Below are 25945 nucleotides of genomic sequence, written 5' to 3' on the forward strand. Positions count from 1 at the left end.
TTTTTTTTCCCTTCAATTGACAAAACATTTCATTCCTTGAATCAAACTCCAACTTGTTGGATCATATATATAGAGTGAGCTTTTTTACCACCGAACGTGATCCAAAACTAAAATCAATTCATTCACATGCATATTTTTACAATTGAATCAAACTCCAATTGCTCTTCATATTTATAATTCAAAATTCTTCAATTGTTCAATAACTAATTGAGATTATTATTAGGATATACGTGTACAAACTGATAAATTCACACAAAATGATCAACATCAATTTGAAGAGAACAAATCCAAAATCCCCAACAAAAAGGAAAATCAAAGTAAATAAAGGTATGTTAATTCTTTAAATAAAAGGGTTTGTTATTGGGGTTTATTATTATTGGTTTTTCATATTCGATATCCGATCTAAGAACCTACTAATTTAAGTGGACTAATCCTACCGTCTAATTGCAGAACTCCATTTTTATTCATTTTAATTAAATCTATTATAAAATCATACTACTTTACCCCTTGATAAAAACAAAATATTTAATTATGAACAAATAAAATATGTTAATTAAATAATATTGCAAAGTATTGTTCATTGTCTTTCATCAAGAAATAGAAGAATAGATCACCCATAAACAAAAAATAGTTTAAAGAAATTATTTTGAAATTATTATTATCTGCATTGCCACTAAAAGATTCCCCTAAGAGCTGTTTACGGAATTTAAAATGAGATAAAAATCTACTTAGAATTTCGAAGGAAAACATAAACATAATTAATTTTAATTCTTAACTTCAATTTTTATACATAATATTTTTTTGCGACAATACATAATTCTTGGTTTATTGGTAGATAGTTGAAAGGACAAATAATCGTTGAAACTCTCACACGCAAGTGGAGAGACCGAGAGGTACGAACCCCGTCACGGTGTTAGGCCTAACAATTTTAACATTTTTGTTAGTTGAGTTAGGACTTATAGACAATACATAGTTATGTTTTTTTTTTAAATAATAATTCTTTTTTTGTTGACAAAAGATAATTCTTGATTGCATTATAATTTTTTTTTTTTTGGTAGTAGCCGGAGTTTGAATCCCTGACCTTGCATATTTTTAAGCATTGTTCAACCAACTGAGTTAAACTCACGAGGACAGATTGCATTATAAATTGATAAACTTAATTTATTTCTAAGTTTATTTAACTAATTATAACTATCCTCTAACTCATTTAATTTTTTTTTCCAAGTCACCACTATTCATACAAAAGATACGATCAAATGTATATACTACATTTAAAAAAAAAATTCTAAATAGCCTAACGACGAAACTCACACATACTAAAGGCTAAGAAGTAGGTTTCTTCAATAAAGAAATGTTAAGAAATATGTAATTACATATTTGAACTCACAGTTCAACATATCAAATGTCCCTACAGTCTTTCATCATCGGAAATAGTTCCAGAAACTTAATATTAAAAAAAAAAAAATATAATGTCAATCCATAGTACTACTTAAATTCTTTATTATAACTCTATTCCTAAAAATATGGTATAAATTAGCATAAAACCTCATACATTACGACCTTAACTTATTCTTAATTTCTAGCTTATTTAACTCATTACTGTCAAAACTCAAGACAAAGATATAAGACACTATATCTTTCTCTCTCAAAAATTCAACAACTATAACAACATAATTTTTTTTCTTATCTTAAATAACATCTTCTAATCTACATTTTCATCTTTTTTAAATATCCAAATGTCTCAATCGGCAAAACAATATCAAAATGTGTCGATCGAATAGCGTTTATTCTTTCTTGCTGCCCATAATGTCTCAAAATAAAGACACTAGAGATACATGCATCCCATAAGTACACGACAATGGTACCAGACAAGGTACCATACTTAGCTTATAAATGAGGTATACTCACCCATACAATCACGTTCCTTTCATGCAAACACCCAAAAACAATTTCAACCACAGTTTCTATAGACCCATAACTTGTTTCTATTTTTAGTTAAATTCTACATTTTTTTTAGATAAATGTTGAATTGACCTTCATTTTTTTCTCTAATTTTTGTCACATTCTCAGGACCACATTCTCATATAGTCATATTCACTTCTATTTGCATTTTTTTTAATCTTATTAGATTCTTTGAATTCAATTTGGAACAAACCAGGAAAGGTGAAATGAATTTTTGCATATAGAAAAACAAAGAAATTTATACTTTTAACTAAACAATTAATATAAGGTCCACGTCCACCAATTATTTCCATCATCATCCCCCTATAGAATGAGACAGATGATGAGCATCTTGCGCTGCAAAGATGCCAGAGACAAGTGGACAGACAATTACTCGTGAATTAGCAATGTTCTTGGTAGGGGGAACAACACAGCTGGATGTGTTCTAGATCTTTGTTTGCTTTCCATATTGCATAAAGATTCAATCAACATTTCTTAAATTACCATAGCCAGCTTAATCTATCTTCTAAATATAGTATTGTTTGGTGTTGGCATGTCTCGAGGATTCCTTATCAATTTCATAATTTGTTTACATGTGCATGTTTTTCTTTAATATAAATGAGTCGATTTTGCTAATAAAAAGTTGGTGATTATGTGTGATAAAGTCATGAGGTTGTGACGATGCTTTGTAGTAGCTACTAGCTAGATAGAATATAGATTATAGATGATAGCATAATTATTCTAACGTGTGTATGCACCCTAAGCTTTTGGTTCGATTTGTCACATTTAAGTTTCTCAATATATTGGATTGGATACAACTAAAACGAGGTAAATGATCTGTCTGGTGAGGATGGATAGTGGCAACGGTGGCTGAAAGTGTTCCGGTACGGCGGTGAGGAGTCTTTACGGAGGAATGAAAGGTTCATGCAAGCACGTTAGCACTCCAACGCTGCCAGTAATGGAACTGAGAAAGAGTGTGTAGAAAGTGTTGTGTAAAATGAATCATACCTTGAGGGTAAAGCAATGTCACCCTTATATAGGCGCGTGTTGGGAATAACCGCCTCCAGGTTTTGCGGCGTGTGATTAGGAACGATTATAGAACACGTGTAGCGTGATCCTCACACGGGCGAGTGCTTGTATGCGATGTGGTGCATTAAAGTTGTCGTGTTCCTTCAGGTGCAAGGCCTTAAGGAGGTGCAAGTTTGAGCCACGTGTCAGCGTAGGATTGGTCTTCTGACCGGTCTAGAACAAAAATATTTTTAAGAAAAAAAAAACTAAAAAAAAAAATACTATTGATGATTTTATGTTATAAGTAAGTGCAACATGTAATAAAAACGTAAGTAATCCTTTAAGTAATCCTTATGCATATGGAGTTGTTCAATTTATAATAAAAATGAAAAAAAGAACAATTGTTAATAAAGAATTGAAATTTTCATAAATAAAATCAAATAAAAAATGTATTAACTCATGATGGAAAAGTTGGGCTCTTAAGTTGGCCGAGGTTGCAGAGTTTCTTGGGCTGCAGCGGATGTATGATGGAAAACTCCCACCTAAATGCAATTACTATTAGTAAGCTAGCTACTTACTCCAAATATGAACAAATATCGCATTCAATTATCCACTATCTTCCAATCTATTCAACTACAAATACATTTGATCCATCCATTATGTAATCAAATTGTTAATGCATCTATTTAACAAATTTTTTCGAAGGCAAGAGCATAATAACATCAAACATAATAGTATTTTCTAACGGAATAGTATTCTCTAATCCTCTGTTGGGGGGGGGGGGGGGTTCCCAAAAGAAAAGGACAGTAGAAATTATGTTATATGAACATCTAAAAATCAATAACTTTTGGACAATTAGTATAAAAATACATCAATTATAACTATTGATGTGACTATAAGAGAGAGAAGCAACTAATTAAAAAAATGATATAGCATCTATACAGTATAGATATACGATGTTGGACAACCAAAAGGTTGTCAATATATCATTTCTCCTCTAAATAAAGTTACAAATCCAAGTATCGATATGTCTAAGAAGGTGCACATGTCATTGCTAAATATGAAAGGAGTACACCATGCTATGTATAATAGATTTCACTAACCGGGTTTTACCCATTATGGATAAAAGTGATCATTTCCAATATGCCAGCTTAATTTTGTTTATGTCGACAATGGCTTGGAATTGAGTGATTCTCGATTTACCTTGAAAAATGTGACATCCCAAATAAGTGAAGGGAATTGCACCAATAGAGAACACAAGGGTTGCTACAATCTGATTCAAATGAACATGAGAAATGACGTCCTTTGTAGAACTTGCTTTTAGAGTTATTGATCAATTGACCGCAACCTGACCATATTCCTAAAAAATCTTCAAAATACATATAATGTTTGAATTTGTAGCCTTGTAAAAAATCATAATATCATCCGAGTACAAGACATGAGCTAGCATAAAAACCCCCACGAGAGTAATTCATTGGAGTGAGTTTACCTTGAGATAAAACAATGGAGATAACACGACTCAATACATCCTTTGCGATACAGAAAAGCATAGGTGATAAAGGGTCACCTTTCCTAACACCTCTCACACATCTAGAAAACCCAACAAGTTGTCATCAACAAGAATCAAAAGTGTGGCTAAGTGTAAGATTTCCTTAATCCAGTCCCAAAAAATGGGGCCAAAAGTAAAGCGAGCAAGCACATCAAGAAAGAAGTTCTAGTCCAAAGTATCAAAATCCTTTCTGATATCAATTTTAAATGTCAAATTACCAGCAAATCTCTTCTTGTTTATAACATTAATGGCCTCAGACACACAATACAATCAGAGATTTGTCTTCCTTAAATAAAAACCTATTTGCTGCTCAGACAAGATTTTGGGGGGCGGTAATAGTTAACATGTTTGCAAGCACTTTAGTGATAATTTTAAACTAGAAATCAGCCAAGACATTCTACCGCAAGTTACTCATCTCATCAACACCTAGAATATTTGAGATACCATCAAAAGATTTGAATTGAGTTTGTCTATCTTATACAATACTACATAGGTTAAATCAACTAAAAATTGACATTTTTTTTATCGAAAAAAATAATTATTTATTATAAAATTGTGTATTTAATATAAAGTGCAAAAGTTCTTAAATAGACTTACTATTTTTTATTTTATAGAGTGCAAGTTTGGAGCCTTTTTTTTTTATGAAGATCCAATTGATGACTTTTTTTTTTAAAGGAAATTGATAGCTTTTATATAAAAATAAAATAGCACGAGTGGTGTCATTTAAATACAACTTGATTTTTTTTTTTGAAGGATTAAATACAACTTGATTGGTAACCACAAGAACAATAATATGCAGAGGATTAAATTCAAACTAAGGTTTCCCACTTATCCATATTTAAGGCTTGTGAGTATGGTCCCTTAAAAATTACCACTAATGACCACTGCCACCTCAGTCCACCACCTGCTATTACCACCACTTCCAACATTTATTAAAATTATTAATAAATAAATTATATATTTAAATATTTTTTAAAATAATAAAAGTTATTTATTTCAATATAATTTTATGAATTAGATGAATATTCATCTATTAAAAAGAGGAAAATAGATATATTGGATAATTTTATGTTTATTGGATGAATTATATTGGATTATTTAATTTTTTAAAGAACTTTGTAGTAGATTGGAAATATATTTATGAATTATTTACCAACAATGGATTAATCTGACAGGTAAGAGACTTATGCCCCTTAAGCATGTGGTCTGACATTCATTCTTGAATCATGTGCAACGAAAAAATTCGGTTGAAAGGAGAGAGCCCACCTTGTATGTCGCACGAGTTCCGTGTCGGAGATCAATCACTGTTAAACCGTGGTGAAAACTTCAAATCAAAATGATAGAAAAAAAATATGAATTATTTTATCCATCTATTGCAATCCAATCTAATTTAAATTAATCCATTTTGCCATCCTTGTCCCAGCACTAAATGAAAATAGATTATGAAATTACCCACCTATTTGCTTAATAAATAGGAATATAGATTAAACTCCTAAAGAATCATAGAATGTCTATCTCATTTATTTTTAAATTATAAACCACACTCGTAATAAATTATTTTTATGTGCTTGGCCAATATCCAGGAAGCTCGCCTAAGTTATATTTTTGGTCAACAGAGAGATTGATGAAATCAATTGGTACTAGTATATCTATATAAATAATAAATAATAAATAATAATAACTTGTTTCCGTTTGGCATGAACAAAAGAATCTAATATACGTGTCACACTCATGTGTGCATTGTCATTATTTCCAAATCTCAGATCTTATTTAACAAAGAAGGGAATAACTTGGAGTATTATTTATTGAAAATTGAAAACTAAAAAAAAAAATTGAATATACCTACCATGTTGGTGTATGTTTTAGACACACATCATCATAAAAAAAAATGTTTTATATACACATGTCACATGGAACCGTGGAAGCTTTATTTTTCGGTATATAGATATAGATATTATTTTGCATTATCATATATTTTTCTGTAGTCTAAACTAGTTGGAATGACACATGACCCACCATAACTAGCAAGAGCCCCTAGTTGCTCCTCTCTATATATATAAGCTCAAGAACCAAAACCAAAGCATTCATCATTCATTTGTATTTTGTATCAACTCTCTGAAAATCCTCTAGATCTAAAAATATAACCATAAAGGAACCAAAAAAACCAAGAAACTGAACTATGGCTTGTTGGTCTGCAGAAAATGCCACAAAGGCCTATCTTAGCACTTTGAAAATGGTGAGCAATATTAACATGTCTCAAATATTTTTAGCCATCTTATTGGATTTCTATGTTTAGAATTTAATTTTAACATAATATAAAGTATGGTTTTTTGATCTAATTTTTTGTGTTATTTTCTTCAGGGTCAAAAAGCCAAAGAACCAAATGTAGCTGAATTTATATCAGCACTAGCTGCAGGAAACAATGCACAAATGATGATTGTAGCATGTGCTAATGTAGCAGATTCTACCACACTAGCTTTAATTGCTGCTGCTAATCAAACTGGTGGACAAGTAATTTGTATTGTCCCTAACCATAAAGATCTTATTGCATCCAAACATGCCTTAGGAATTGCTTCACATCAAGTCCAATTCATGGTTGGAAAAGCTCAAGAAGTGCTTCTATTGGACCAATATGAAGCAGCTGATTTTTTGCTCATTGATTGTAATATTAAGAATCATGAAGAGATTCTCAAAACAATTCAAGAGGGTAGAAATGTAAATGGTGGAACAATTGTTGTGGGGTACAATGGATTTAGTTGCAAAGGATCTTGGTTATCATGTGGATCAAAGACTCAACTTTTGCCAATTGGAGAAGGGCTTTTGGTGACAAGATTTGGAATAAGTGAGAATAATAGTCCAAGATATGGAACAAGTAGATCAATGGGAAAGATTAAAAGTCGTTGGGTTGTTAAGGTTGATAAATGCACGGGTGAGGAACATGTGTTTAGGGTCAGATTTCCTCACGGGAAAGTTATTCAAGCTTAATTAATTTTGTGGTTCATTTTGTACAAATTAGTAAAACTAAGATTAGATTCAGGGTTTTTGGAGATTTCGACAAAATAAAAAATCGTTATGTCGCAGTTTAGATCGCAGTTTCAGATCTTTAATTAAAACCCTGATTAGAATATTATCTCTTAGACTCGATCATCATTTTATTCCTTAGCAAAATGGGGTACTAAATTTTGCTTTTATTGAAAATTACTTGGAGTGAGTCATATTTTATCTTGTAAATACCAAATTATTTCTATGTCTTATATAAATTGATTTTAAGACGTTGTGTTTTGGATAGGTTCTAATGAAGAGGCCACGTATAATACAAATTATAGAATCTTGGTCAAGTCAAATTTACTTTATGCATGTAATTCATGGACTGGTCGTAGTCATAACTAAATACCGTGCCAAAAGTTCAAGTTCAAAACATGAAAGAACGCGTGATCAATCTTAGAAAACCCCTATTTGATTTTGTTAGACTTTGAATATAAAACCCACAAATATAGGAGGAGGAGATCCAATTATTTCATGAGTAAATAGTTTCAATTTTTATTCGATTTAGTTTTTATCCGATGAAAAAAGAATACGAATTTTACAAATTAAACTATTAAATTGGAAGTTCTAATTAGATAGGTCAAGTATGCGTTTGATATGCTAAAAAATAAAATACAAGACATAATAACTTCAGTTGTAGAGTATTTGATTCGTAAAACTATTTTAGGAATAGAATAAACTGAAAGCATAACAACTTCAGTTGTAGAGTGTTTGATTTGTACAATTATTTCAAGAACAGGATAAACTAAAAGCAAAGAGCATTACAACAACTAATCACTAAATCATACCACAACTTTTTGTCTCAGGTACAAGTTGTATAAAATATGAAAACCACAACATAACTTTTTGTTTCACGTACAAGTTTGTCTAAAAAACCAAAATAGTTTTTTTGTCCATAAAAAATGATATAAGACAAAAAATTATTCAATACCAAAAAAGTTTGTCTTGTGTTGTTCTGTCGTGTGTTATATATGTTGTTCTATATTGTGTTGTTTTGTTTGGTACTTACTGTTTAATAAATCAAACAAGTGTAATTTTTTTAACCCAATAGATTAAGTGCATTACACTTTATAAAAATTAAAATGATTATTGTTCAATCAAACAAACAAATATATATAAATATAGATTAAATATACATTCACAAAGGCCTAGCTTATAAAAAAAAAAATGAACGCAAACTATCATCATATAATTTTCCCAAACATTTCTATTTCTATCATACAAATTGAGAAATCATTCTTCCAATTCAGAAGTTTATATTGTCATTATTTATTGTCTTAATCACATCGCATATAACACTCAATGGGTGGCTTAGTTAGTTAAGCATCATTGAGTTTATGGTGGAAGATCAGAGTTCGATACCGGCATAACACATTATTGTGAAGGGACGAAGAACTTTCAAATATATTTTAAATACTTGAATGAAGATTAGTCTCATAGTCAGTTCAAAAAATTATATATAAGTGATGGAAGAAAATCTCTTAATAATTCCAACTGATTTAGAGACAAAAATATGTATATATGATCAAACTCAAATTGACAAATTGATAAGAGCAAATTTATAATTTTCTATGCAAAAATTGTTTGCGAATTATTTTTAATACATTACCACGAATTTTACCCTCTCAATTTAATTTTTCCAGTAGTGAATGAGATGGTTAATATACCACATACAATTCTTTCTATTTTTACCTTTTTTCGCAGTCACCTTATTGCTTTTATGTCCAAATACAAGGTCATGTCATAGGGACCTTCAATTTCATTTTTCATATAAACTAAGGGTTGATATTTTTTACTTAAAAGTAACACTATCAACTTATCTATGCAAAAATTGTACTTCTTTTTCTTATAAATTGTAGTATAAATATTTGAATATTTGATCAATTTGTGTTATTATATAAGAGAGTTGAACCCTTAGCAGAGTATCCACGTGAAAGAAAATAAAACCAAAACACAACAGACTGTATACTCGTAAGAGTACATTAAACTCATTGTTTTGTGCTACCCTAATTAAATTAAAACCACTTTGATCAGTCTGCTACTACCTCTAACGTGGGTCATTTGTGGGTTTGTCTATGTAATTGCAGCAGAAACCTTGAATAGTGCTGGTTGCTTAGTTGTATGTATTATATAGCATCATGTAATGTAAGAGTTAATAATTCATTAGCAAACACAAACAGTTTTAATTAGCACTCAAAAACAGCTAATTGTTGCATACATGTTTTAGGAATCACTGTCACTAGCATTAACGTTGCATGTGAGCTTCACAAGTATTGTCTTCAAATACTATAACAATTGCTTCTTATAATAATCTGCATCTAAAATTATAATAAATGGTATAGTTACTAATTTTACGTACCACTAGTACAACATTATCAACTCTTCCAACATTTATATGTTCCCGTACGGAGACAAACATGTTGGAGTTGGTTTGGTTGAAATTGAAGCATCTTAGAAAGTGTTATACATTGTCTAATATATTGCAAAAGAAGAGGAAGAATAATGCTATATATATATATATCGACTCTAATTAGAGAGAGGAGGGGAGAGGGAGAGAGAAAAGACAGAGATGTGGGAGATAGAATTTATATAAAAATGACCTAAGTTTGATTAAATGTGATGCAAATTGAAATATTGTTAAAAATATCACTTGTATAGGACACAAACTCAATAGACAAAGGAAGAAGCAATTTATCTAAGGCTTTGTGGGGGAGTAATTTGATGGGGTGAGGAAGGGAAGACTTTGAAGGGTTGGAAATATAGGAAGTTATGGTAAAATCTTTCACATTTTTTTTTTGTGCGTCAAGTAGCCTAGTGATTAGAATTCACCTTTTTCAAGGTGAATAACTGGGGTGTCCGGGGTTCGAACCCCGGCCCCTGCATATAACAATGCATGTCCTTGCCAACTGAGTTATGCTCACGGGAACTTTTTCAGATTTTTTTAGAAGAGTAGTTTTTTAGAAAATGATAAACTAGAACTTATTATTATTATATTTTTAATTTAAAAATATTATAACTACATACATTAAATTTAAAGAATTCATGTAAACCCTCTAAAAACTCCAAAAATCGTCCTCCAATACAATTTTCCAGTTTCCCAAATGAGAAGATTTTGTATTATGAAGAAAAATGAATCCTCAAAGTCTTCCTCTCTCAATGTCATCAATTTTTTCCACTTGCTCCTTCTTTTTTTCCCAAACCCATCTCCTCCCCTTCAAACTCGCAAACAAAGCCTTAAGGAACTTCTATGATGCAATCTTAAAAAGTTGGATTTAAATTGGCCCTTTTTATGAAAAAAACTTAAAATATATATGTCTTTTAGTTTTAAAGAAAATTAAAAATGAACTACAATAACACGGACTCCTTTTTGTAGATCTTAAAACCACTTTTAAATATTTGTTTGAATTTTTTTTTAAAAACTTTTTTTTTCTTTGAAAACTAGCATATTTATTTTAATACTATATAAGATGCTAAAGGAAAAAAAAATAATCAATATTTTTTATGAATTTAACTATAATATACATGCAGTATATTTGTAAGGGTCGGAGTTCGAACTCCAAATTTCCCACTTATTCACCTCAAAGGATTAATTTTTAGTCATTAAACTAATTGACTAAAAACATTAAAGGCCGACTAAAATAAAATTAAAGGCAGTTTAATGAGCCATAAACTTGATAGTTTTGTTGGTTTAATTCATTCTTAGTTTTCTACACTTAAAATATCTTTTTTTTTTTATTTTAAAAAAAGGTAGATTTAATCAGCACTTGTTTCTTTACCGTAAATTATTCAGTTTTCTTTGGCGGTTAGTTCGGTCTTAGATTGGCTTTTCCTCAGCCGAACCACAACTTATTTTAGACCTTTTTATTCAGTTTCCTCTCACTCAACAGGAGGTCATCGTGCTCATCGTAATTTCTTACATTTACTATGGCTCGCTTCACTGTGGGTTCTGTGGTCAAAACGAAATAATAGGTTTTTTAAGTTTAAAGAAAAGTCAATTATGCAACTGCTAGATAAAGTAAAAATGATATCTTTTTCGTGGCTGAAGGCTAAGTATGTTAATTTTCCTTTTGACTATCATATGTGGTGGCAAAGCCTCTTTGTTTGTTTGGGCATTGATTGATTTTATGTTTTTCTTGTAATATAGTAAACTTCTAGTGGTCTCTCTGGCACACCTTATGCTAGAGGGATTACTGTTTATATATATATATATATAAATATAATTTTGACTTGTTAAAAAAAAGGCAGATTTAAATTCATGCTTTAATGGACGACACCATATAATTTGCGTTTATGTAAATGTATTAGAAGGGAAAAGAAGCATCCCAAAACTTATTCTGATTTCTTTTCCCACCCCTACCAAAATTCATGCCAACTTGTGTGAGTCGATGAATTTTATGTAATGGGCTCATAGTGGTCTGCTTTTTTGAAGTTCGGGCTTTATTGGGCTGAATTGGTTTACATGTTAGTTCATAGAAAATTGTTTAGTATTTGCTTTTCCCACCTATGTTATTCTCGCGCGCCCTATAAAATTTTCGAAAATATCCTTTGTCTGGATTCAAAAATCCAAACCAGATGTTAGATATTTTCAGATTCTAATCTCCAATATTAAACAAACCTACATTTTATGTGTTATATTTGATGTCAAAGGTCTCTATTGATCATCATAGAATCCCCGTATAAACTGCAAAGCAATTGCAGGGATTCTATGAACGGTCAGCAGTGACCATGTCATCATAAATACTCTTAAAAAACAAAATGTTTAAGAAAAAGTAAGAAAAGGTGGAAAGAGAAGAATGTCACCAGTAAACCCCTCATCACACAAGCTAATGGTACTCATTATGATAGTGAGTGAATCTGGCATGGTCATGCTCAATGATATGCTCCTCATTAGCTTACCTATGAGGATCTCCATCGATAGGTGGCAGCACCTTTGGGTGAGACACCTGACATGACCATAAGATGTATCCAGTTCGTGTTGCCATGGAACCTCCACCGCCAGAACCCACTCTGCTTGAGTTATGGTGTGCACACGGAAGTGCAAGAAAGCTTGAACTACATGGGCAACACTGACAATAGGCACATATGATGGTGATTTAAGGATATCTTGTACATATTTGTATTCTCTCTTCACCCGCCCAGGTAAGTAGTGACACACTCTCCATCGACCGCACATAATCCATCTGTAACACCACAAATATTTTGCATATATAAGCACAAAATTTACAATGGGTGCGGTGCAAATATTGAACGTATTTGCATATAAAATAAAAGTTGTTTAATAGAAACACTACATTAATTTTGATATTTTGAAAATAGTCATGAGATATTCAAACCAGCAATTAAAAACTAGTTGTTATTCAAACTAGCCGTTAAAAGCCAGAAGTTATTCAAACCAGCCATTATTCAAACCAGCCATTATTCAAACCAGCAATTAAAAACTAGTTGTTATTCAAACTAGCTGTTAAAAGCTAAATGTTATTCAAACTAGCCGTTATTCAACTATAAATAATTTTGACATGCACAATAAGCATCATAAACCATCTCTACCATTTGTTAACATCTTATGTCCAATATCAAATTTTTCTTTACATGGATCCTTCCAATCCTTTCCACATACCAAAAAGGTTCATCGATTATATGTATGATGACATGAATGAAGAACTTTTGAGACTTTTCTTTGAAAGTTAAGCGCAAGAGGCCGCGAGCTCTAGCAGGCATAGGCGTCAAAGAAAGAAAATAGAGAAGAATCGTGAAGAGGGACATGATCGATTACTTAAATGATTATTTTTTAAGAATCTCTACTATACACATATGAGCAGTTTCGTCGAACGTATCGAATGCATAAACATATGTTTCTTCGTATTGTTGAAGCTCTTGTTCAACATGATGAATATTTTCGAATGAGGGTTGATGCATCTGGTAGATCAAGTCTTTCACCATTACAAAAATGCACGACTGTTATTCGTATGTTAGCATATGGATTATCTGCTGATAGCATGGATGACTATATCAGATTTTCTTCATACGCAATTGTCAAAGATCAAACGGTTGACTACTTGCCTTTTACCTTTGTACCCATCCATTGTTGCATAAGATTTTATTTTATTTTTTTGATATTTTTCAGAAACACTTTTATAAAGTTAAATAATAAATACCCAAGATAAATTTGATGAGATTGTAATGAATCTTTTCTAACCTAACCAAAGAATTAAGTTTGAATCCGATCCTTAGAATGTAACATTGTAAAATCTCAAAAGAGTTTTGTTACCTATTTACATTCACTCTCAATTCAAGAAACTAGTTTTTTAAAGTTGCATACATAGCATATTCGGTTACGAAGTTAAATAATGAATAAGTATATCAAAATAATACTAATATTTAATATATTTGATTTTGAAATAGTACGTATCAAAATACCTAAAATATTCCCTTCAAAAAATACCTAAAATATTTGGAATTTCACACTGTTTCTATAAATTCCAACCCAATTGCTGCAACGAGATTACTCGGCAACGCTTGAGTGGAGTTTAGAGATGGAGAAATTAGGAGTTGCCACAAGTACAACCGACAGGGTTTGCGATCACATATGTGATGATGTTGCTTTGGTTATTCTCTCAAAATTGCCTCTCAAATCTTTGTTTCGATTTTGTTGCATACGCAAATCATGGTCTCAATTGTATGAAAACCCTTTTTTCATGAACATGTTTCTCCTAAATTTCTTATCCAACGATCATTCATATTACAAAACGACACTTCTCTCCTCTTACATTATGATGTTCCCTTGGATGTCGATTTGAATCATGAATCTGGGTTGTATTCTCTTTCTGGTGAGAGGTTTGATAATAAGGTCAAATTAGATTGGCCAAATCGATTTGACGAGGAGTTTGAAATTGGTATTTATGGTTCTGTTAGTGTTAATGGAATTCTTTGTTTTGCAGCATGGAGTGTTGAGGAAGAAATTCAGAGAGTTGTATTGTGGAATCCCGCTACCAGTGAATTCCATGTTGCTCCTCTAAGACGGTTAGCATATGAAAGTCCTTATCAGATATTCGTGATTCGTCTTCATGGATTTGGTTATGACAAAGGTAGAGATGATTATAAGGTGATTCGACATGTATCATTTCATCATATAATGGATGAAGATGGTCGACGTTATCCCTTTTGGGAGATATATTGTCTAAAAAGTAACTATTGGAGACAACTTGATCTTGATCATATGCCTACACAATATAATAATGGCGTGGGAGTTCAAGTATACACGGATGGAGTGTGTCATTAGTGGGGCGAAACCAATACACATGATGAAGTTTATTTGGTGTCATTTTACTTGAGCAATGAAGTATTTGTTAAAACATCCATACCCTCAAACATGGGTGATATTGATATTGACTTTAATACTAGACTTGTGTTTAGACACTTAAACGTGTTAAACGGATCAATTGGATGGATCTCAAATTATGCAGGGACGACTACTTTTCACATATCAGTTTTAGGTGAAGTCGGCGTGAAGGAATCGTGGACCAAACTCTTCATTGTTGGACCATTGTCCTGCGTTGAGCATCCTATTGGAGTTGGTATGAAGGGCAATATATTCTTCAGAAAAAAGGATAATGAACTTGTTTGGTATAATTTAAGCACTCAAAGAATCGAAGAGCTTGGTGATAAAGGTGAAGACTTTAGTAGCCAGATAATGGTTTATAAGGAAAGCCTTCTACCAATTGGTGGAAGAAAAGAATTGAAAAAACAGGCTTGGCTGCAAGAAACAACAACACAACCTAGGTATGAAGTGAATTAAAGGTAAACGACCTTCTGCAGTTTTGGTTTTCCCCCCTCTAATAAACTACTTTTGTTATGTGATAAAATTTAAGGATGGAGAGTTTATTAAGATAAGTAGGAAGGCTTACGAAACTTCAAGGACGGTCTTATTGTGTTCTATAAAATATGTATTGAATGTTTTGTTAAATTTGGAGTTGATTTGGTTGATCAAATGATGCTTGTACTGACATATGCTTATTCAGTGCACAATCTCGTTCCCTCATATTTGCAGCACGAAATATGATTGTGATAATTAACACCGGAAGCAACTTGATGTCATTTTGTTTTACTCATAATTAAATACTTCTTTAGTATCTCTTTAATGTGGCTACTTTGTTTCATGTTTTATGAAATTTTACATTTTCAAGGGACTGTTAGACGCTGCACAGGTTTCACATTACCAACACCACTATTTGTATGTTTGACAGACGATTTTCATTATTTGTAGAGCCTTCTTTGGTTGGCTATGTGTGTCTATTTGGTTGTAATTATGCTTTATCTTGTGAACTACAGTTGATGCGTGCGATACAAAATTTTTCAATCGGTTTCAATTTCTTTTGGAAGAGAATAAGAAGGTGTAGAGATCATTTAAAATCGGTTTATCAGTTTTTTATGCCATAATGCATACTCTACTATAGAAGCTCTTTGAACTCTGATACTGATTCTTTGGTTATGATATGATCGAAGATCCAGTTACAATGAGAGTCATTGTCTATTTATAGACCTTACACACTGACTAGTGATAACTAGTTGCAAAGTGGACCTCACTGACACGTGTTGGCGAGAGGCAGTTACAAGGCAGTTACATTTGTTTTGAGTTAGTTGCAGAGGCTTTGAGTACGATGTAACATAAGTTGAAAAGTTGACTATTTTGCTATCAAAAAACCGCCCAAACTAATCTTTAGTCACACATTGAAATGCACAAATCTGACATGAACTACACAAATATGTTATAGTTCAAAGGTATCAAACAGGAATGCTAATATCAACCGCACACAGTTGTTTTCATTGCTTGGCTAGATAAAATTGAAAAAAAAGTTTTTCAGCATAATGTAGAAATTATTGTGCAGTTGGAATTTGAAATTGAGAAATTAACTTAGGTAGCATTTCCTATATATATGATGTCTATATACTATATTAATGATTAAAAACTTGGAGAAACTGGTTTGAAAATAAGTCTCATTGTAGATAGGCCAAAAGTCTTCATTTAGGCCTCTTTGTTCCCTTCAAACTTTTCTAATTAACATTATTTTTAGTAGAGAGGAACCTAATACCATAAGAACAGTGTGGTGTTGAATTCAAGATTAGACTCCCTTCTTATCATAAACTCAAATTCATAAGCATGTTAGGGGAGCTTATGAAAAATAACTTATGAGATCTCATAAGATCTTATGATATTTTTTTCCAAACAATTCTATAAGCCCTAATGTCAGTTGAGAAATTTAAGCTAGACTTATGTGGTTACTACTTACTAGCTGAAATTTAAGCTAAATCCCAAATGTAATGCATCAACTTTCCTTAAATTTGCACATGATCACACACTGAAGTCATATAAAATTCCAATGAACACAATAAACCCTTTTACAAATATGGAATAAAAAATGAACTAAAAAAAAAGTGAATCAATTAAGAGATAAGTACTCTGGCATTGGAGTTGGCCAAGGGCATAGGAAGAATGCCTTGTTGATTGGTGAAAATATTGTTAGGATCAATCAATGTCTTGGCCTTCACAAGTCTATCATAGTTACTCAAAAAGTACTTTTCACCCCAAGCCCTTACTTTTACCACATCATCATCCATACTAATCATCCCCATTATTCCAAGGTCGAAATCCACGTAATTAATATATGCAGCCCTTGGACCATATGAAACAAAAGGAGTCATTGAGGAATAGAATCCTCTTATCCAATCAATATAATCACTACTTTTGTCATTGTCTACTTCTTTCCAACAGATCTGGTACTGAATTGAAAAAATGTTTCCTTTTCTGTGGGGAAAAGCAATGGATTCATTGCTTATATTATGCATCATCCCACCATAAGGGTCCAAAATAACATACCCTTTAGGCTCATTTTCTAGAATATCCAATGCAGTTTCTATACCTACAAAAGGAACATGGTGCCTTACAAAATCTGATTTGGCCTTGAAATATTCTTTACCTTGCATATACCTATTCCTCAAGCCAGAAACATCATTTAGTCCAGAGAAGAAAACAACTGACTCAATCCAACTCATTTCTCTACATTCTTCTTCTACAACACCCAATTCAGGAAAAACATTATTCAACATAGATATGGCCTTGGATTTAGGACCAAGATAAAACCCTTTAAATGTTGTTGATAAGCCTGGTTTTTTAGCTTCAGCCACACCAGCACCAACAATGCATGATAAGTAGAACTTATCATCCAAATTTGGTGCCACATATTGCCATTTGTTCACTAGCTTTGCAATATGACTTTTTGTGCCTGTTCTTGATAGAATAAAACCAGTTACAATTTGTGGCACTTTCAACAATTGAATTTTCCATGCATATACAATTCCCCAAAGACCGCCACCTCCTCCTCTAATAGCCCAAAACACATCTTCTCCCATTGTTTCACGTTCTAATACTCGTCCATCAGCATCAACAAGAAGGGCATCGACCACATTATCGGCTGCAAGTCCATATTTTCTAGACAATAAACCAAATCCACCACCACCGATATGTCCGCCTACTCCTACAGTTGGACATGACCCTGCTGAGAATCCGTATGCATCACTTGCCTGAGAGATAGCATAGTAAGTTTCTCCCAATGTTGCACCGCCTTCAACCCATGCTGTTTTTGTCTCCATATCCACCCTAACATTGTTTAAATTCATCATGTCAATGATTACAAAAAGAGTTCCATAACCAGCAACAGAAGAAGTTCCCTCATAGCTATGTCCACCACTTCTCACTCTTATTTCTAAAGAAATTTTTCCACAGCATGCTACACTTTTCTGTAGCTGCTCCAAACTCTCTGGAAGTACAATTGCTAGTGGCTTAGGAGTCGCAGGTTCTGCAAACCGAAGGTTTTGAATTGAAAAATTGAGAATTTTGTAGTAATTATAAGCAGAGAATTGATCATGTTCTTTGTAAGGGAAAACAGTGAAGTTTTTTATGTTGTGATTATCTAAACAAAAAGCGAAGTTCCCAAGTGAAGAAAGTAAACACAGAGAAACATCAAAGGGTAGAAACAGGAAACATAGAAGGCATAATAATCTTTTGAAGAAGTGGAACATGGCTTAATCTTGTGAATTTGCTAATGAATTATTACACTCTAAATGACATGATGCTATAATAAGATATCCAACCTAGATTTAATTATAGAAATTTAACGTGGGCTAGTTCATGTTAATTGAAAAGTATTGATACTTTCCATAACACATTCAAATGTTTTTTTAAACTCAACTTGTATGTTGAAAGTCTTTGTCTAGTTTCTACCAAAAAAGAAGGCTTTGTCGCAGATATAGTAAATATAAACAATGTTGTTCCCTAAAATGTACTATGACCAATTATATTTAACACTAAATCTTAGTAATATAATAAGATGATGGATGAAGTAATTTAGTCATTGAAAATTGAAATCATAGACACCTAGTACAATTGCCTAATTCTTTAACAATTTCTTTCATGGATGCCTCTCGAGAGGAAACTCATGCATGCAAAGCAAAGCTACTCTTTGTCAATTTTACTGCATCACATTCAAAGAATCTTCCAAGAAGACCTGGATCAATAAATTCTTTGAATTTGAAAGACTTTGCAACAAGTCTTACTGAGATAGTTCTTGATCAAAGTAGTTTATATATTACCTTTCACCGTGTGTGTGACACATTAACCAAGTATGACTCTCATCCACGTTGATCTCACATCAATATCATCACCATTAGGGACTAATTTGCCAGTAATTAGAACATGCACAATTGCAACTATTAATAAATTTGTCTTTAAGATGTCCTAAATTTCATTCGCATGCTAGACCCTAGTGAGCTATTATTGAAGTGGGATCAATAGGCAATGTGGAAAGTCTAGTTAACATGTCACATGTCAATTGTCATACCTCGGAAGATAGAAGTTAACACATGGACTATTTTGAATGATATTTTACAATTTTAGAGATGTACTAATATCTGTTTGTTAACAGGCAAAACTGATAAACTACTTTGATCTGAGCTTATAATTTCACTTAATGAAAAACACAATAATTACATTGGTAAAGGAAAGATCAAAATTTCTAATCACTAGTAACTTGTAATTTTAGAAATATATGATCTTGTAGCACTTGAGATTAGGTTATGAAAGCCATAAAATTCTACGACTATACGAGTACAAACCTAATCTCCAACCTTAATGGCTAAAGAAACCACCATTCATTGAAGGTAAAGTATGCTTTTTTTTATAAAAATCATACTTAAAGGTAAGTTGTAGCCCTCTGTCGCAAACAAACTGACCTTTTTATAAAAAAAAAGTTTGTTTCAAAATAACTAAATTTTTCCGGTACAATATTAATAACTTTTTTTAAATTGTAGCCTTACATTAATATCACTCTCACCAATTCCAATTAAACATCTTTTACTTTACATACATATATATATATATATATATATATATATATATATATATATATATATATATATATATATATATATATATATAGGGTCATGTTAACTTGTGCCCTAAGGGCATATGTTAAAGAACCCAAAATGAGCAACTTTACATTGGAAAACATGATAATTTAATTTTTAAGAAGTTGATTACACGACTTTTGATACATATATTTCTATAATAAGTTCCTTAACATGTGTCTCAAGGGCACAAGTTAACATTTGCCATATATATATTAGTGTACAATTATTTAATGCATATATCCAATGATGTGTTGCCACATCAATTAATGAATTTGAATTATTATATTCATTAATTGACATGGTTACACATCATTATACACTGACAGAGTATATTAATTAAACTTTATATTTATATCTTTCAATTATACAAATTCTTTTTAGTGGGCAATCTTGTTAGTATATGTGTGAAATTATACTAAGTAGATCGGTTCGAGAGACATAAAAGTATTTTAAAAATGAAAAAAAAAGCTCAATAGTCATTTTAATTCTAGAACATGTAGTGAGTAGTTAAAATAGTTTCTTAATGCATCAAAATTAAAAAAAAGTCTCTAATTATGCGCTTTATTATTCAAAATAATATTTGACATCCTGACCAAAAAAAATAAAATAATATTTGACATTAAAATAGTCCTTTATTATTATCATTACCTCTCATATAGAGATTGATAGGATAATAACTACATATTCATAGAGATTGATATAATAATTAGTAAATATATTAAAAGACTGATATGATCATATTAACAAAATATTTTAATCGTAAGAGACTATTTTCACAAACAAAACGCAGAATCAAAAATTATTTTGAAATTTTGACAAAGGATTATTGTGTTTTTTAAGACATTAAGAGGATCTAAATAATGACTATTACCCGTGAAAAAAGGGGAACTGGGGATAAGGGTGGGAAGCGAGAATGATAGCTGCAAATGCAATGGCATGTTGGTCATGTTTGATGGCAGCAACAGCAACAACAGCAGCATCATGGAAATTGAAGTCACCACCGACCCTCAAATTCAAATGCTATGCCGCGACTCAGCCACAGCCACAGTCACAGTCACAGTGTTCTCTTGTGCACAACGACGACCTCCATGCTCTCTTACAGGTACTACTTCTCATTCCATTCTCAACCATTTCCTTTCTTACAACTTTCTTTTTTCTTCTTTTTGTAGATTCTTCCTTCAGATTTGCATCACAATCTAATCAACCAACCTAACCGCCCTCAACTTTTGGAGGTAGGTCCCTATTATTTATCTCTCTTTGTTCTCAGTATACTCTCTACATGTGTTTACTCGTCAATTAATGAACATGAAAACACCGCAACAACACATCATTGAATGCATGTGTAAAGTTATTGTATCGACATAGTATACTATACTAATTATTGAAATTGAACCTTCATTCTTCATCAGGTTATATTGGATTTGGGCCGTTTTCCTGAAGCGCGGTATCTAGGCAAACACGGAAACCATTATCTAAGAAATTCTGAGGTAAAAGTAGGCCGGATTAGAGTTTATGAAGAGCGACATTCCACATCTTAAAAAAGTCCGTTTTGTAATAATGAGTTAGATAAAATGTAAAGCTAATGTTCCAATGCATCACTTCTTTATTATTCAAATCAAACAGATTAATTTCCCACTTTTCTTATTTAGTTTTAGAATTTGCAAAAAAAAAAAAAAAAAAAAAAAAAAAGAATGCTCTGTTCAAAGGTATTTTGTGATATGATCTCATGTGTGGAGGAATGTGTAGCTAGGTAACAGTGAGAGAGTTGGAATATGCTGAAGGAGCAGTTGGAGATTTTGGGAAGGATAATAGAGCTGGTATTGAAGGTACTTTGCACAGAATATCAGCAATAAGGAGTAGGAATGGTGGCATTGTTGGTTTGACGTGTCGGATTGGGAGGGCTGTCACTGGCCATATTGACATGGTTTATGATCTGCTTCAATATGGCAAGAGCATTTTATTTCTTGGAAGGTATATAAAGATGTGCATCATTCATGGCCTAATTTCTAAAGCTTAGTTTATAATACTTCAAGTTCTAACCGGATACTTGAAATGAAATCGGTGTTATTCAACATATCAGATAAGAAATGATTGTCTTATCAATTTTATCATCTTATATTTGGTCTAAACATCAGGACATTTTTTGTGTGTGTTAAAGACTTGGTCGGTTCCATGTTTGGCGCTGTTAATTGTAATATATTTGGTCTGTTTGGATAAACATCTTATTTGCAACTTATAGCATAAGTGCTTATCATGATAAGCGCTTATGTATAAACTATTTCTGTACCACAAGATAAAACAGATTTAATTTTTTTTCATATAAGCTATAAGCTGTTTTCATAAGCTATCTTGAAGAACTTATGAAAATAAGCTGATAACAACTTATGAATATGTCATAAGCTGTTTTAACAAATTCTCGGAAATAGTTTCACAAAGCTTATGCAAGTAAATAAGTTCAATAAGTCAATCTAAGCAAGCCCATGATCTATTATAAATGGTAAAAGAACTTGTCATTGTGTGTTTCTTTTTTAATCCAATAACAAAATAGAATCATAAATTATTAAAAGGACTTATCATTGTGTGTTGCTTTCTTATGTATTTTTTTCTTTCTTTCTTGCATCGCTTATAATTTGGATTCTTCCAGGCCTGGGGTTGGCAAGACTACTGTTATGAGAGAGATTGCTCGTGTTCTGTCAGATGAATTTCACAAAAGAGTGGTAAACTTATTTTTCAGCATCTCACTGCAAGTTTTCTTCCTAAAAGTAGTGTTATAGATCAGTTCATGATAGAATGAATTCTTTCAAATTGGGTAGGTGATTGTTGATACCAGTAATGAAATTGGAGGTGATGGCAATATTCCTCATGCAGCAATAGGTGGTGCACGTAGAATGCAGGTATCCGAGCCATCAATGCAACATAGCGTGATGATTGAGGCAGTAGAAAATCATATGCCTGAGGTGATTATAGTAGATGAGATTGGCACAGAAGCTGAAGCTCATGCATGCCGGTCGATTGCTGAGCGAGGCATCATGCTTATAGGGACTGCTCATGGACAGCAAATTGAGAATGTCATGAAGAATCCTACGCTCTCTGACCTGGTTCGTTTTGATTATCATATTGATGTTCCAATAATCTATAAGATTTTTCCCCCCTTTTTAAAAAGTTGAGATCCCTAGCTTCATTGAGTCATTTATCTGACAGTCATTCATATCACTTTCTTGAGTGTCAGCTTCAACTGTGTTTAAAAGAAAAGGTAGTTGTATCGATTTTATGTGGCCAAAGTCAATATGTTGCTTATTTCAGGATCTAAAGGCCTGCTTATACCAGGGTCTAAAGGCCTTTACGAATTTATTATGGTTTAGACATGCTATTTCATTGATGAATTTAATAACTCTAGTCAGAGGATGCTGGTAACTATATCTTATTTTATGGTGTACTAGAAATTTCATCAGAATGTCTGAAGTATCCTGAAAATTTGTTTCACTCATTCAGTTGAGGTACAAATTGAGTAGAACGATATTTGATGTTAAAGACATGCTTGATGTGTGGAATTGAGTCATTATGTAATCTAATAAACTTTAATATTCAAAATTTCCTCTCCATTTGCTTTATTAGATTGGTGGAATTGAAAGTGTTACTCTGGGAGACTACGAAGCCAGAGCAAGAAAATGTCAGAAGACTATTCTTGAGAGGAAAGCTCCTCCAACATTTGATTTCTTGATTGAGATGAGAGATAGACACTACTGGGTTACACATCAGGTATGTTAATTGAGCTTTTATTACTTTATTCATGAATTTTTTTTTTTTTGAACTGCTTATTCATGAAATGTTTATATCTAGAGATTTCTAAATTCAATCAGTTGATAATTAGTAACAAAGAGACCGTGGTGAATAATTGGATAGTCCATTTTCATATTTGACATACATTTGGTGAAGGGCTTCTGGTAATAGCTAGTGAAGGTCACACATTATCACATTTTGAATTTTATTATTGTAACAGGCTTCTAGTTTTTTGTTTTTGAGATGTCATTAGTGTTTTTTTTTTTAAATAGACTGCAGCACCATCCATCATATTGTTATATGGCTGATTTTTTTTCCATATCATCCCACCGTTTTCTGTTAATAACATTGTCTATACCCTGATAATTGTACTAATTTTTAAAAAAAAGTGCTGCCACAATGGTTTGTCATCTATATCGGGCCAGTAAAAGGATGTAAATATGTCATTGGCTCAAAGCTCAATGTGGATTTGAATCTCCTGCATCATATTTTAGACGATTAGTTTTGTTGATTGTTTGGTTTCATCGCTTAAAAATTTAGTCTAGTGGAATTGTTTTGGTCCTGAACTAAAAAGTGAGGGTACTTTCTGTTAATGAGATGTTTATAAGCCAAAATATGAGTTGGTTTTATGTTTAACTTGTTTATATAATGTTATCTTTTTGTAGACCAACAAAAGCGTAGATATATTGCTTCGAGGCAAGACCCCACAAGTTGAGGTAATTCTTCAGTGTTATACTTCTCATTAGTATATTTCGTTAGAAGTCCTTATTTTCAAGAATGATATGCTTTTCTATTTATGTTATTATTTGTTGTTTTTGTCTGTAATACTTTTCATTTATTTTGGTTGTGGCTTGACATTATGCAGCGTATTACAATAAATTTTTCCAAATGAAATGACTATTTGATTTTTGGTTGAGGTTTAGATGAAAAGGTATTTTTATTCAGTTTCTTCACCATTTTCAGAAAATAGTTCATACCACAAAAGTATAAGTTTATACCTAGCATGGTTGGTCTTTTCCTCATGGATTTTGCCCGAATTCTCATTCTTCCCGTCCAAACTAGGATTACATTAGTGTGTGGCACAATGAATGTCCATCTATATTTCCTAGAACCCCAAATTTGCAATGACTGTAAAAGTTTTCTTGAGATATGAATTTTGCCACAAAACTTATTCCCTGATTTTACGGAAGTTACATATAACATCACACTTTTCTAGACCAAAACATGCAACATGTATGCTTTCATTAACTTCACATTGGGTTGCAAATGCATGAAGTAACTTCCTATTATATGAAGATTTATGCTCCAAGGTTTAGAGTTGGTGTGTGATAAATCGGCGTATGGATATTATTTCTCTTTTATGTTTGGTTCATAAATATGCTCTGGTCATATGGTGCACATTACTTGTTTCCTATCATAATATACCCAGAAAAGAGGCCCTAGAAAGTTAAAATTATAACATGTCTTCCCAATGTATTAATGATCAATTCAAGGTCACTCTCATATTAATCAGAATGCTTCTTATTATGACTCATGATGTCTCGTAACTTTTTTGCAGGTAAGAAAAAGAGATGAGAAATGCAAGGTTGTGATCGAAAAATCTAAAGCATATGATAAGTGTCAAATTTGATGTTCCTCCCTTTCCATAATATAATTTATAAACCCATTCATTTTGTAAATTGTGTTTTGTTGACATTACTATGTATATCTGTGTATATCTCTCACTTTATGTTCCATATATAAACAATTTAAAACATGATGACATCTAGTTAGAGCATACCATTACCATACTAACACCTAGGTTTGTCGGGACAAACAATTGTCTTCAATGTGTTTCGTCAAAATGCATCTCATAAAACTGTACCTCTGTGTGTGCATTATCTCTCTTCCTTCTGATTCTGAGACCATTAACTTTTCTTGATTGAGGATTATGATTGTAATGTAGCTTGGTAGTGTATTACCTACATTTGGTTATTTATTGTTCAGTCTAGATGCATAATATCATAGTTTTATCTAATTTGTGTTGCCGTCCGGATGTTCTAACCTCGGTTTGAAAATGCCTCTATTGGCCCCTACAATGCTGCAAAAAGTCCCCCATATATCGGAAGATAATTTCCGATAGCACAAGCATATCGGAATGCACCTTCCAATCAGCCATTT

At 32.1% G+C, this 25945-nt stretch overlaps 2 protein-coding genes and 2 pseudogenes across 3 annotated transcripts; 3 read left to right on the plus strand and 1 right to left on the minus strand.

Moving 5' to 3' along the window:
• The first annotated feature begins 6498 nt into the window (after positions 1-6498).
• Positions 6499-7770, plus strand: LOC146956838 (uncharacterized). Its single transcript, XM_085731824.1, has 2 exons — positions 6499-6734; positions 6860-7770. Exons 1-2 carry the CDS (start codon positions 6678-6680, stop codon positions 7481-7483), a joined length of 681 nt encoding a protein of 226 aa, XP_085587950.1. The 5' UTR covers positions 6499-6677; the 3' UTR covers positions 7484-7770.
• A 6259-nt stretch (positions 7771-14029) lies between these two features.
• LOC146956839 (F-box only protein 8-like) lies at positions 14030-15531 on the plus strand (annotated as a pseudogene). Its single transcript, XR_015021295.1, has one exon. The product of XR_015021295.1 is annotated as an F-box only protein 8-like (transcript).
• A 1389-nt stretch (positions 15532-16920) lies between these two features.
• On the minus strand, positions 16921-18683 carry LOC146956840 (berberine bridge enzyme-like D-2 pseudogene; annotated as a pseudogene).
• A 2188-nt stretch (positions 18684-20871) lies between these two features.
• On the plus strand, positions 20872-25759 carry LOC146956841 (P-loop containing nucleoside triphosphate hydrolases superfamily protein). Its single transcript, XM_085731979.1, has 9 exons — positions 20872-21107; positions 21175-21237; positions 21415-21492; positions 21756-21976; positions 22650-22722; positions 22819-23103; positions 23621-23764; positions 24451-24501; positions 25344-25759. Exons 1-9 carry the CDS (start codon positions 20919-20921, stop codon positions 25413-25415), a joined length of 1176 nt encoding a protein of 391 aa, XP_085588105.1. The 5' UTR covers positions 20872-20918; the 3' UTR covers positions 25416-25759.
• Positions 25760-25945: the final 186 nt, after the last annotated feature.

Source organism: Medicago sativa, chromosome 1 (assembly GCF_051527215.1).
Source record: "Medicago sativa cultivar Bolivia chromosome 1, Bolivia_mono, whole genome shotgun sequence".
Taxonomy (NCBI): Eukaryota; Viridiplantae; Streptophyta; class Magnoliopsida; order Fabales; family Fabaceae; genus Medicago; species Medicago sativa.